The sequence below is a fragment of the Bombina bombina genome, chromosome 7, assembly GCF_027579735.1.
Source record: "Bombina bombina isolate aBomBom1 chromosome 7, aBomBom1.pri, whole genome shotgun sequence".
In the NCBI taxonomy this organism is placed as follows: Eukaryota; Metazoa; Chordata; class Amphibia; order Anura; family Bombinatoridae; genus Bombina; species Bombina bombina.
This window is the reverse complement of record NC_069505.1, coordinates 480,281,225-480,295,729: the sequence shown is the minus strand read 5'-3', so window position 1 is coordinate 480,295,729 and position 14,505 is coordinate 480,281,225. Positions and strand designations below refer to the sequence as shown.

The window sequence follows — 14,505 nt, the reverse complement described above, 5'->3', positions numbered from 1 at the left end:
GCAGCTTAAACAAAACCCACCTCAGATTCTCGATCTTAAGAGTGTGTCATCATCCTTGAATCTATTGGAGAGGGATGCGGCCGGTCCTCCTGGAGATGATGAGGGGTTTGTGGTCAATCAGGGGATGAGAATGCCGGATCCCAGTATCTACTTACCTTTGACCGGAGCTTCAGTTCATGGCCTGTTACAGAGCAGCCACAGCAAGCAATTACTAATAGGTGAGCTGTATGAGCCCAGATCCGCCATGTCTTCTGAACTGCAGCCCTGGATTGATAACCATATTGTAGGAACTTTATTGTGCTCAGAGTGTCAAGTTCCTTACTACCCCAGAGGAGACAATGGATACTACATTTTCGAGTACATGGTTAATAATAATGGAGATCACTGGAGTAACTGCCGATATGGGATTGGATAGTGCTGCGTACCCTTAGGTGCAGATGTAATGAAGCTTCCTGTTGCCCAGTTTGACTTGCCTCTCTATATGATGGCCCTGAAGCTTGATATGTCGCTATCGGGACATACAATTATAGGGAGTTCCTTTGCTAGTAGTCTACACCTAAACCAGGATTGTTTTTTAGTAGCTGTTGGTGTGTTTTATTGCTTATTGTTTATGTCTCCTCTCTAGATGAATGTTGAATATTTTTGCATGTTTTACATTTCAGTATAGCAGTAACGTTCATAGTCATTCCAGCATGACGCTTTTTATTACCACAGCCTGTTATACCCTGTGATAGGAAGATCCTAGGCTCTCTTCCTGCTGATTATCAGGGGTCAGAAATCATTGTAATAAAAGGAAATCTACTATAGACATCTCATTAACCTCATGGATATGTATATATTGTGTTCTCTACCAAATAGTCTGATACTTTTACTTACTTCAGGTACACATATGTTGCTCTAGGTTACCTAGCTAAGTTATTAATATCTAGGAAATTGGGTTGAAATATGCAGGTCTAGGGCTTGATAGCAGGAACACTGTATCAGTCAAATTTGGGCAAATCCCTCTCTCATATGTTATTCTGCCCTGAGGAAACTTATTTCATTAACTTTTACTTTGTTCCAATTGGAACCAGTATGTTTCCTATTATTCTTGTATTCTTATATAAAGTGTTTTATCAGTTCATCTCAACTTCACCAAATACTGGGTCACTATCTAGGCATATAGACACTGAGTGAAACCCCCTGTGTTATTTATGCTTTTTTTGTAGATCCTCCTCACACCAATTAAAAGCATAGGTTTCTGAATGTTTTATATTCACATGTAGTATTATCAGATGAGTATAATGTTTTGAGTGTTTTATATTTGCTTGCAGTATTATCAGGTGGTAATCCTTCCTTTTTGTAAAGAAATGTATCTCTCATCTCAAATTCTACGTCAGTACTCTAAGTAGCTCATTGGCATGTATCATTCTAGTAGGTAGTATACAAGGATAAAGAGATACCGCCATGTTACTGATATATAAGCTAAAATAGTAAGGTATCATTACTATATATGTCATTCATATTTTTAAGTCATGTTATAACTCGGATATGACATGTATGTTCTACAGCTAGTTTCCATTATTCCATATACACATTTTGTACTTATTCCTAATTGTTATGAGGATACTCTGGTATTTGTTATAGCTCCTTCAAAGTGTGTTGTTTTGGAGACGATATGTGTGATGTTTTATTATTAACAGTGTATGACTAAATACCTTAATAAAAAACTTTGATTTAAAAATAAATAAATTAACTAAAGTACAAAAAACACTAAATTACAGAAAATAATAAAATAATTACAAGAATTTTAAACTAATTACACCTACTCTAATCCCCCTAATAAAATATAAAAGCCCCCCAAAATAAAAAAAAGCCCTACCTAAACTAAATTACAAATAGCCCTTAAAAGGGCTTTTTGCGGGGCACTGCCCCAAAGTAATCAGCTCTTTTACCTGTAAAAAAAAAAATACAATACCCCCCCCAACATTACAACCCACCACCCACACACCCAACCCTACTCTAAAACCCACCCAATCCCCCCTTAATAAAACCTAACACTAACCCCTTGAAGATCACCCTACCTTGAGAAAATTTTTGGGTACAGTGTCCCTTTAATAAGTGTAGGTGGTGGCGACATTGGGGCGGCAGAGTAGGGGTTGATAAATATAATGTAGGTGTCGGCCATGTTGGGGGCAGCAGATTATGGGTTCATAGGTATAATGTAGATGTCGGCGGTGTCCGGAGCGGGAGATTAGGGGTTAATAATATAATGCAGATGGCGACGATGTCGGGGTCGGCAGATTAGGGGTTAATAAGTGTAAGATTAGGGGTGTTTAGACTCGGGGTTCATGTTAGGGTGTTAGGTGTAGACATAAAAAGTATTTCCCTATAGGAATCAATGGGGCTGCGTTAAGAGCTGAACGCTGCTTTTTTGCAGGTGTTAGGTTTTTTTTCAGCTGGCTCAGCCCCATTGTTTCCTATGGGGAAATCGCGCATGAGCACGTTTAGCCAGCTCACCGCTACCGTAAGCAGCGCTGGTATTGAGGTGAGATGTGAAGCTAAATTTTGCTCTCCGCTGACTTTTCTGCGGCTAACGCCGGCTTTGTAAAAACCTGTAATACCAGCGTTGTCTTAAGTGAGCGGTGAGAAAAAAATGCTCGTTAGCACTGCAAGCCTTACCGACAAAAACTCGTAATCTAGCCGATAGTGTCTTTCATAGAGAGTTTGTTCTCTATGTATGGAACCTGCATTTATTATATTATATGCAATTCAATTATTAGTCTTTTGGACAAAAATATATTTATTTTTGCCTTATATATTTTATGTATATATAGGAGAGATGATATTTCTCTCTTACTGGGAGTAGCGTTTTTATTTATATCCCTCAGATTCGATTCTCTGTATTGTACATATGTTTTTTGGCTGATTCTTCCTTTTAGAGAGGAATTTTCAGCACATTTTTCTTGCAGGGCCTTCTTAGCAGTACTGATTGATGAAGAGCATAGTGGTTAAGTAAGCAATGGCTCTCTGGTAGCTCAGTAGAACGTCACTGGGATACAACTTGAGAGACCAGAGTTCAAGACTCCAGACAAATACCTCTTTCCTGCAAGCAATAATGCAAATACAATTAGTTGAGTAAGGGAGAGTTTCTGTATAACACAGTATTCTGTGTCTTATATCCAGGTCCTGCTTAATTTTAGCTTTAATGCCTTTTTGGAATCTCTTATTGAAAAGAGATTGTTTGGGTGGTTGCAGATTGTATTTATATAAAGTACATATTTTCTTTTGTGCATGATTTTCTTGCACATTCTTTGAGACGATTATCCAATCTCTCTCTTATGAGGAGATTATCTTCTAAGACCTGTTGCTGCACGTGTAATTTCTTAGGGAGTTTATTACCTTATCTGTTGGCATTTCATGCTATATAAGCATTACTCGCTTTATAACTCTTTTCCTTTCTAGAGTTTTTTTTAGGATGACATCATCTTTTTTTACCTATGCGATCTGCACTGTCAGCCGCGATCAGTCCTTTAGGCGCGTCTGGACTTATGCGTTATGATTTTTGGTGCAGTGTTCCCCTAATTATGGGTTGGCTGTTTTAAAATATATTGTTCAGCCTTATAAACATCACGTAGATGTACTGATCTTTATTGGGGCATCTTTTGTTTTTTTTAAGAGTTTATTTCCTATCATAAATGTTTCTGTGTCCTAGAAACCTTTTTCGATATTTTCAGGATTTGTTTTTCCTTGGTATAGGCTGCCATCTAGTGACAGTTTCCAGTGGTTTCTCTACTGAGGATAATTTTTTCTTTCTTTAATCATGGAAATAATTTTTGTCTAGTTGTATGCTGGATATTTTATAAGCATTGGGTCTGCTTATTTTATCCTTGGCGACTATGTATACAAAATATTTTTTAGGGATTATTAAGATTTGTATCCCTATTCTTTTCAGTAAAGGCATATTCTGGAGTTTATATAAGACTTAGGACTTATCTTTTCTTTGTCTAATATGCAAATTAAAGTTTTTTTTAGGGAATATTATCTTTTGATGAATTTTCCCTATCCTTTAGGAATTACTTTTACATATATTTTTTTACATTGTGATGTTGCTCTTTGTTTTCCTATTCTGTACAGGAATCAGTGTGAGAGGATTTTTTATCTTCCATTACATGTTTATTACCCTATTTCATGTATGGTCTCATGTATCATAATCTTAGTTTTTTTAGGATACTAATTAAAAAAATTTCTATATTTTATTTAAAGAATTGTATGTTCTCATATACTGTACCTCATATTGAGGTGATTATTGTTCATGTCTGGAACATGTATGGGTTCCATATTATACTTTTAGAGGTGATTTCCTTCCCATCACTCTACAGAGACAGCAATTGTTAAGGTTACCAATGACCTACTTACAGCAAAATCCAAAGGCCACTTCTCTCTGCTTATCCTCCTTGACCTGTCTGCAGCCTTTGACACTGTTGACCACCCTCTTCTGCTCCAAACCCTCCAATCCTTCAGCATCTGTGACACAGCTCTCTCGTGGTTCTCTTCCTATCTGACTAACCGTACATTTAGTGTAGCCTTCCCCGGAGTATCCTCTGCCCCGTTACCACTTTCTGTTGGGGTACCTCAAGGCTCTGTCCTTGGTCCCCTTCTCTTTTCAATCTACACATCGTCACTAGGTTCCTTAATAAAGTCCCATGGGCTTCAATACCATTTGTATGCAGATGACACCCAAATCTACCTCTCTGCACCAGACCTACCTCCTTCCTTACTAACCCGTGCCACTAACTGTCTTTCTCACATCTCATCTTGGATGTCCTCTCACTACCTTAAGCTAAATCTCTCCAAAACTGAACTCCTTATTTTTCCCCCTTCTTCCAATGTCTCCACCCCCAAAATTTCTATAACTGTTGATAATTCCATCATTACCCCTACCCCGCACGCCCGATGTCTTGGGGTCACACTTGACTCAGATCTTTCCTTCACTCCTCACATTCAGTCCTTGGCTAAAGCCTGCCGCTTCCACCTTAAAAACATTGCTAAAATTAGACACAAGATACAACCAAGATTTTAATCCACTCTCTCATCCTTTCCCACCTCGACTACTGCAATTCCATCCTCTCTGGTCTACCTTACTCGCTCTTCATCTGCTGCACCTCTCTGCCAATCCCTTCACTGGCTTCCTCTTGCCTCTAGGATTAAACACAAAATCCTCACCCTGACATATAAAGCTCTCAACTGCACTGCTCCCCCCTACATCTCAGAACTTGTCTCTAGATACTCTCCCTCCTGTCCCCTTCGATCAGCTCAGGATCTCCTCCTCTCTTGTTACTTCCTCACATTCACGTTTACAGGACTTCTCCAGACTGGCCCCCATCTTGTGGAATTCCCTGCCTCGCTCCATAAGACTCTCCCCTAGTTTTAACAGCTTCAAGCACTCCCTAAAAACTCTACTATTCAGGGATGCATACAACCAACACTAACCTTTCCTTTCGCCATTGCTTTCCCCTTGAACCCCTTAGATTGTAAGCCTATGGGCCCAGCTGTTTACAAATCGCTTCATAAGAGCCGACTACAACAGTGAAACTCTCGGCAGGGCCCTCTACCCACTTGACCCCTACAAAAGTTATCCTGTACTCCAACTATGTTTACAGTGCTGCGGAATCTGTTGGCGCTCTACAAATACCTGATAATAATAATAATAATAATAGGAGACAAATGTATATTTATGTCTATGTTTTTTATTTATAGGAATACAATATTTATATTCCCTCATATTGAGGTGACAGTTGCAAATGTCTGTGAACTGTATGTTTTCATGTAAGCATACACAAGGATTTTATATGTTTATTTCTAGCAGGACCCGGTGGCTTATGTTAAGCAGAAAGGAAACCGGCTATCCATCCGCAAATGAATCCAAGAGAGCGGTTAGGTAAGATGCAGAAAAGGTTTATTATTTTCAGGTACAGACAAGGCTTAAAACCAAAAAGAGGGCATGCAGAAAAAATGCACCAAACGGAACTGGTCCGGATGGTTACTGATCAGCAAAGGACATACGCGTTTCGTGAGGGGCTGCCTCATTTGCTCACTGCTTAAAACAAATGCTGTTCTGTAAGCCTATATAGAGGGTTAATTAGTTTAATTAGCCATCAGTGTGATGTTAACTGTTTGATGTAATTTTTAACCCTTCAAACTATATATGCTGCATGAACAGACAGAATAAGTACAGGAATACAATGCTTTATAAAAATGCATTACAGTAAAAATACACAATTTGGATTTACAAATTTTAGTAACATGTGGGCACTATACCATTAAAGGTTAATAATTAATATGTTAAAAGGTAAATACCCCTATAATGACTACAACATATTGAAATATCAAAAGAGCATTATTAATGGTTTACACAGGCTATCAAATATAAAGCAAAAGTATACAATTATACAAACAAATTGACATCTGATTCAATATTTAAACCAAATGGGATCCTGGAATTTACATTAAAGATCCACCTGACCTCTTTCTTACTGAGCTGATATTCCCTATCCCCCCCCCCCTTTTTGAGAAGGGTACATGGTCCACTGCCTGGAAGAAGGCTAGGGAGGAATCTCCCTGGTGTTCAAACTTAAAATGTGATGCCACTGAAGTGAATATATCTGGATCATTTATATCCCTTATATATTCTAATACCCTATCTCTCAACCTTCTTTTCATTTTTCCTAGGTATTGTATTTGGCAGCCTTTACATGTCATGAGGTACACTATGTGTGTGGAATTACAGTTAAGGTTATACAGTGAAACCTGTTTAAGACGGAATGGCATTGGACAACGGAAATTTTCCGTCTTGGACAGGTTTCCGTCTTATACAGTTAGTAACTGATGGAGCATCTTTTGACATGTGCAAATTCAAAAATGGCAGAATAATGTTACTGTATTGGTCATGAAGCCAGTCTGACCTGCCTTGCCGCAAGGGAGCATAGGATTGAATTCCTGACCAATTAGGAAGTCGGGCGGCAGGTAATGACCTGCTGTCCAGCTTCCTGATTGGCTGGGAAGCCATTTCCATGTTCCCTCGCGGTATTGCAGGTCTCCCTCTGACCGTCAGTTCTGGTATCAGAGCATTTTGGCGCAAATGCTCAGGATCAGCACCATATCATAAAGTACCAATATCAGTGCATCCCTAATCAGAATCAATTTCTTGTTTTTCTTGCATTCAAGTAACAAAGACAGTACAATTTTTCTGCTTAATCATTACATTCTTTTATTTAGTTTTTATCTGGATTGCCTTTTTTTTCTCTAACACAGAAAATGGGTGAAAAAACATAAATTGTATACAAACACAGTACAGTACTGTATTAAAAGATTATGTGTTGCATCAATTACCGTTCAGTAATACAGTACACAAACTTTAAGTCTTCTAAACTGTACCTGTACAGTATGCAGTACAAAGACATCTACAGGTGCAGTATCTATTGTGCACAATTACCACAGATACAGGTACAGTAATCACACCTTATGCAAACATTTTAAATACTGTAAAATGTACAGTAAAATACTGTAAAAATAAAAATACAGGTACAGTACTGTACATGCTTTTTATTTTTTAGTGTACACCTGTACTGTACAATACTGTATCTGGATTTATTTTTACAGTTCTGTACTACAGTACTTTTTTATTCTAACATTAAATGGAACAGTACTGAACATTATTACCGGTAAAAGATTAACTGTAATTGTTGCATCAACTTGGTTCACAATTACAGTAATACAGTACACAAACTTAAACTCTTCTAAGTACAGTACAATCACAGCTACAGTATCTATTATGCGCAATGCCCACTAATACAGTAATCACATTCACATACAGTAATATGCAAACATTTTAAACTACAGTACTGTAAATACTGTCCAGTAAAATATTGAAAATAAAAATACCTGTGCAAGTACTGTTAATAAAATACAGTACAGTACTGTAAATAAAAATACAGGTACTGTACTCTACCTGTATGTACTTTTAATTTTTTTAGTGTACACCTGTTCTATACACCTGTTCTATACAGTACAGTATCTGGATTTATTTCTACAGTACTGTACTTCAGTACTTTTTTTATTCTAACAGAAAATGGAACAGTACTGAACATTATTAAAAGATTCATTGTTGCATCAACTTTGTTCATAATTACTGTACTGTAATACACAAACTTCAACTCTTCTAAATACTGTACTGTACAGTACAATTATAGGTACAGTATCTATTGAGCGCAATGCCCACTAATAATCACATCTTATGCAAACATTTTAAAGTACAGTACTTTAAATAAAATATGTACAGTACTGTAAATAAAAAAACAGTACAATTACTGTAAATAACATAATGTACCTAAAATAGTGTACAACTACTGAAAATAAAATTCTGTAAATAAAAACACAGGTACTGTACTCTACCTGTACATACCTTAACATTTTTAGTGTACACCTGTACAGTACAGTACTGTATATGGATTTATTTTACAGTACTTTACTTCAGTACTTTTTCATTCTAAAAGAAAATTGCTCTGAAGACATGAACTACCTGTATATTCTATACAAATACAGTACTGAACATTATTAAGTGTAAAAGATTAATTGTTGCATCAACTTGGTTCACAATTACAGTAATACAGTACACAAACTTAAACTCTTCTAAGTACAGTACAATCACAGCTACAGTATCTATTGTGCGCAATGCCCACTAATACAGTAATCACATTCACATACAGTAATATGCAAACATTTTAAACTACAGTACTGTAAATACTGTCCAGTAAAATATTGAAAATAAAAATACCTGTGCAAGTACTGTTAATAAAATACAGTACAGTACTGTAAATAAAAATACAGGTACTGTACTCTACCTGTATGTACTTTTAATTTTTTTAGTGTACACCTGTTCTATACAGTACAGTATCTGGATTTATTTCTACAGTACTGTACTTCAGTACTTTTTTATTCTAACAGAAAATGGTACAGTACTGAACATTATTAAAAGATTAATTGTTGCATCAACTTTGTTCACAATTACTGTAATACAGTAAACATTTTAAAGTACAGTACTGTATAGTTTTTTGTATCCAATCCAGTACTGTACTTTAAATTTTTTTTTAGCTGCAGATGAAGACAATGTTTACATACTGTACTTTAAAATGTTTGTACTGTACTGTTGCTGGAGAGGTCTTGCTTGAAGGTCCGGATACAGAATGATCTGGAACAGGCCAGTGTGTTCTAAAACAGGGAAATACAGTAGTTAGTCATCAGAAATAATGATCATAAACAAAACATTCAACAGTACTGTTAAATAATGTACAGTACTGTACTAAAAAACAGTACAGTACTGTATTTAAGCTTTACATACTCTTATACAGTACTGTACTGTATTTAGATAGTGTACTACAGTTACTGTCTACTGTATGTTTTTACTGTACATACCTGTACCTTTATTGGTTTTCTTGTCCCCACAGTGCCAATAATGTTGCTTGTTTTCTTGGGGCATTGGTTATCCTTTTTTCAATTAAATGTCTAGTGGATGTTATTGGTTCTAGAAGCTCCGGGCAGTTATTAAATAATGCAAACTCTTGCAACTGGTGAACTATCTCTAGAGCATCTTGGTAGCTTTTGATTGCTGGCTCACTGGGAATTTCTGTGGTTTCAGCACTTTGATCGTCATCCATGTTCTCATCACTATCTTGTTGTTGATCTATAAGTTCCACAGCATTTGTAAATGTGCTTTCTGTCGCAAGTTCTTTGTCTATGTCAATGTAACGGTCTATTTCACTGTCAACAAGACCTCCTTGCTGGAATAATGAACGAATATCATTGTTTTCTTCTACAGTCACCTGTATTATTTCTGGCAATTCTTCATTATCGTTCCTGTTTGAATTAGAGAAACCAGCTTTTACAAAGCACTTGCAAATTGTATCAGCAGAAATAGACTTCCATGCCATAGAAATCCAGTTGACAGCATCAAGGACTGTTATGGACTTGACAAGCTGGTGTACATTTTGTGTGGTAGAAATGTTTGCAACCAAGGACTGTAGCAATAATTTTCTATAGTGTGTCTTCATCGTGTAGATAACACCTTGGTCCATTGGCTGTGTTACGCTTGTTGTGTTTGCAGGGAACCAGGCTAATTTTACATTGCTAAGTTTCAGATGTGGATGGCAGGTAGCGTTATCCAAAAACAGGATGACTTTATGACCTTCTCTCTTCATTTTTCTGTCAAAAATCTTGAGCCATTCAGACATTAGTTCTGCTGTCATCCAGGCTTTTTTATTTGCACGCCAAATAACGGGAAGCTGTGTAGTGTCTATGTTTTTGAAGCAACGTGGCTTTGCTGCCTTACCAATCACAAGAGGCTTCTCCAATCTCCCATCCATGTTTCCACAGAGGAACACCGTCAATCTTTCCTTGGATAACTTTCCTCCTGTGCATTTTTCACGTTTAACAGCCAGAGTTTTTGAAGGTAGCAACCTAAAGAATAGGCCAGTTTCATCGCCATTGTAGATATCTTTTGTAGCGTATGGTTCCTTAAGCATTTTGAGCTTTTCTTCCCATTGGCTAACAGTTTCTTGATCTACATCCTTTGCTTCTCCACATATTTCATTCCATACAATGCAATGCCTCCTTTTAAAACTTTCCAACCAGCCGTTAGATGCCTTAAAATCTGTTTTGCCTAATTCTTTGGCTAGTGCGAGGGCTTGTGTTTGTAGTATAAGACCAGAAATTGGTACATTTTTAGAGCGTGCAGCTACAAACCATTCCCACAGGAGCTTGTTTAAATCTTCATTTCCAGTTGCCTTCGCTTTCCTCTTCACTTCGCCATTGCCAGCTAACCATTCTTCCATGATTTTCTCTTTATTTTTGATAGCTTCATAAATTTGTGTTTTGCCACACTTAAATTTCTCAACACATTGTTTTACAGACAACTTATCTTTTGTGTAGGCCTCAATCACTTTAACTTTCATAGCAAGAGTAAGAGTGTTGCACTTTCTAGGAGCCATTCTTTGTCACACACCTCTTAAGTCTCTTAAGTTTCAGGGTCCTTCCAACACCCCTTCCGCTTCGTTCCCACACCACTAACGTTTCAGCGTCCTTACAACACCCCTTCTGCTTCCTTCCCACACCACTAACGTTTCTGCATCCTTCTCACATCACTTCCGTGTCAGCGTCTGTTCCAATACCCCTTCCGCTTCCTTCCCACACCACTTAACACCCCTTCCGCTTCCTTCCCAAACCACTTAACACCCCTTCCGCTTCCTTCCCACACCACTAACGCTTCTGCGTCCTTCTCTCATCACTTCCGTGTCAGCGTCTGTTCCGTCGTCTTGTTCTTACCTCACTTCCGTTCCGCGTTACATTTTCCGGCTTATCCAGGTTTTCCGGCTTATCAAGGTAAGTGAACCAAATGTATGCGTAATTAACACTGTGACCACTTTCCGTTTCCACGTTGGACAGTTTCCGGCTTATCCAGGTAGTAAAACAATGAAAGTATACACTAAGCGCTGGGACGGAGGGATATTTCCGACATGGACAGGTTTCCGTGTTATACAGGGTCCGTCTTGGACAGGTTTCACTGTACCTAATTGTCTATTGTTTTCCAGTACTGTTTGATTGAAAAGTATTCCCTTCAGTGATGTGATCACAAGTAATGCACCTAGTGCCTCTGCATTTAAAGCAACCAAATCTTATTGGTAATGTTTAATTTGGTGTGTGGTGATATGAGTGCAGGACTCAACTGGGCTACCCCTAATTCTGATATTCTCCCAGTATCAGAAAATATAGAAATCTAAAGCAAATGGGGGAGGGGTGCGCTCAAAGAACAGAGCAGTGAGTAGGACTACCTATAAATGCTTACAGGCTGGAAAAAATATGATCTAATCCGTGAGGGAATACTATCACACTGTGTGTGTATTTAGGTAAAAATAAAATTATAATGCGAAACAATATACAGTGAAACCTGTCCAAGACGGATGTTAAAAGTTGTGGCCACAACTATTTGTATGGGATCCGAGGAGCTAACTTCCAATATATATAGCTTGTTATAATCCCGTAATTCAAACTGAGTTATACAAAGTTATTTTGGTTGCTCACCCCTACCGGACTACCGATATCCCTTACCTCCTCTTCAAATTTTGTGGGTTATGGGAAGGCTATAACTGTCCCGGGATGGTGTCACTGTTCGGCGTGTTGCCATGTAAGCCAAAGTCAGTTGTGATGGTTTGTTATAGTCGGCGTCTCACCTTTGAATTTCCCGGTCAGTCCTTCCTACCCTGACGTGTACACAGAGTAATCACGTGATCCTCGGAGGTCCAATCGGATAGCCGGATCGTGGGGGGAGTGGTGCAGTAGCGGTTCTGTGAGGTTTTCTCGCTGGAGCCAAATTCGGTCACACTAGATTGTCAAAATCTACGCGTTTCAGCGCTGGGTATGCGCCTTTATCAAGACTTTTTACTCAGTTTGAATTACGAGATTATAACAAGCTATATATATTGGAAGTTAGCTCCTCAGATCCCATACAAATAGTTGTGGCCACAACTTTTAACATCTTACACATCACGCTGAACTGCAATTGTGATATTGTTGATCAAGGACTTATTCATACGGACAAGAGTGTCCTTTTAATATAACAGCTATTTTTAGCGCTTTTATTGTCTATGCTCACAAAGCTATTTTATCATTATCGACACAGTGTATCATTTCATTTGCTTATGTATTGCTATGTGTCAACCTTCATAATAATTGTGTATTAATTGTTTTAATTATTTGGATGTATTTACCTATATACATATTATCTGTATAACAGATTCCCATGAGGACCTTTCGTAGTAAAATATTTTACTCATAACCTGCACCAGCTTTATAATTTTCACTCTTTGATTATTGCTTTCTTGGATCACATTTATATTGTATTTATACAGTATAACATTTGTATCACATCTATATTGGATTACACATTGCATCTATATTGTACTTAACCATTGAGGACCCACGAGTATATCAATCACGGCAACAACTCACTTGATAGTGTCACACCAACATAGGTCAAACATTTGTATCACATCTATATTGGATTACACATTGCATCTATATTGTATTTAACCTTTTGAGGACCCACCAGTATATTAACTGCCACTAATATATTACTAGTCATTTAATCACGGCAAACTACTCACATAAGTAAACATAGGTTTGTCATTATTTAATGAGCCTTCAGCACACACAGACACCAGATATATTGTATCGCATTATATATTGTTTCGCATTATAATTTTATTTTTACCTAAATACACACACAGTGTGATAGTATTCCCTCACGGATTAGATCATATTTTTTCCAGCCTGTAAGCATTTATAGGTAGTCCTACTCACTGCTCTGTTCTTTGAGCGCACCCCTCCCCCATTTGCTTTACAAATCTTATTGGTAACCAAGTACCTTTTTTGATTTCTGGTAAAAAAGAGGGGGATACATAGTTTTGGATACTTTTTGCCTTTCTGGACACATATTTTATTCCACTAGAAACCACTTTCTCCAGAACAGGGTCAGTTTGTAAAATTGTAGGCTTTCTCGTACAATATCACAAATCTTTTTGTACTCCTTACTGTAAGGGGTACTGAACACCACTTTATTAGACATGCTTTGTTTGTGTGGGGATCTATGACTTCCCTTCTTATATTGTAATAGGGACTCACGTGGCATACAGTCCACAATCTGTTTAGTTTCTGCTAATAACTGGTTACTGTAACCCTTATCTTGAAGTCTCTTACACAGATCCTCACTTTGTTTTTTGTATAAGGTTTCACTAGAGCAAATTATCCTTGCTCTAATAAATTGACCCTTTGGAATGGCTTTTAGTACATGTCGAGGGTGACAAGATCTATAATTTAGAATAGTGTTGCCACTTGTGGGTTTTCTGTATAAATCTGTCACAATTTTGTCACTCTCAACCGATACCACAATATCAAGAAATTCAATCCTCGTAGGGTTCTGACATCCAACGAAGCTCAAATTGTAATCATTACAGTTCAAATACTGAATGAAGTTAGATGCTAACACCTCATCTCCATCCCACACCAGAAGCAGGTCATCAATATAATGACCAAAGTAAATTATATGTTCCTTGAAGGGATTACTATCTGCATAGACGTGAAGCAGCTCCCACCATCCCATATAGAGATTGGCATAGGAGGGGGCGAACTTCACCCCCATAGCTGTTTCACGTCTCTGCAGATAGTAGGACCCCTCAAACAAAAAATAATTATGAGTTAATAGAAACTCCAAACTCAAAATTATAAAATGTTTAAGGTCCTCAGAAAAACCAGACATTCTGTCTAAAATATTAGAAATTGACCTTAGACCTGTCTGGTGTGGGATGGAGGTATATAGTGAGGCCACATCTACTGTAATGAACCTGTATGTAGGCTTCCATTTAATAGTTTGTAATGTACTAAGGACCCGGTGGCTTATAGCTGAACTGTATTTGG

At 37.6% G+C, this 14,505-nt stretch overlaps 1 protein-coding gene across 1 annotated transcript; it reads right to left on the bottom strand.

The window, feature by feature from the left end:
- Nucleotides 1-9,461: 9,461 nt before the first annotated feature.
- On the bottom strand, nt 9,462-11,024 carry LOC128636454 (tigger transposable element-derived protein 4-like). The gene has a single exon (XM_053689469.1). The coding sequence runs from the start codon at nt 11,022-11,024 to the stop codon at nt 9,462-9,464; it is 1,563 nt and encodes a 520-aa protein (XP_053545444.1).
- Nucleotides 11,025-14,505: the final 3,481 nt, after the last annotated feature.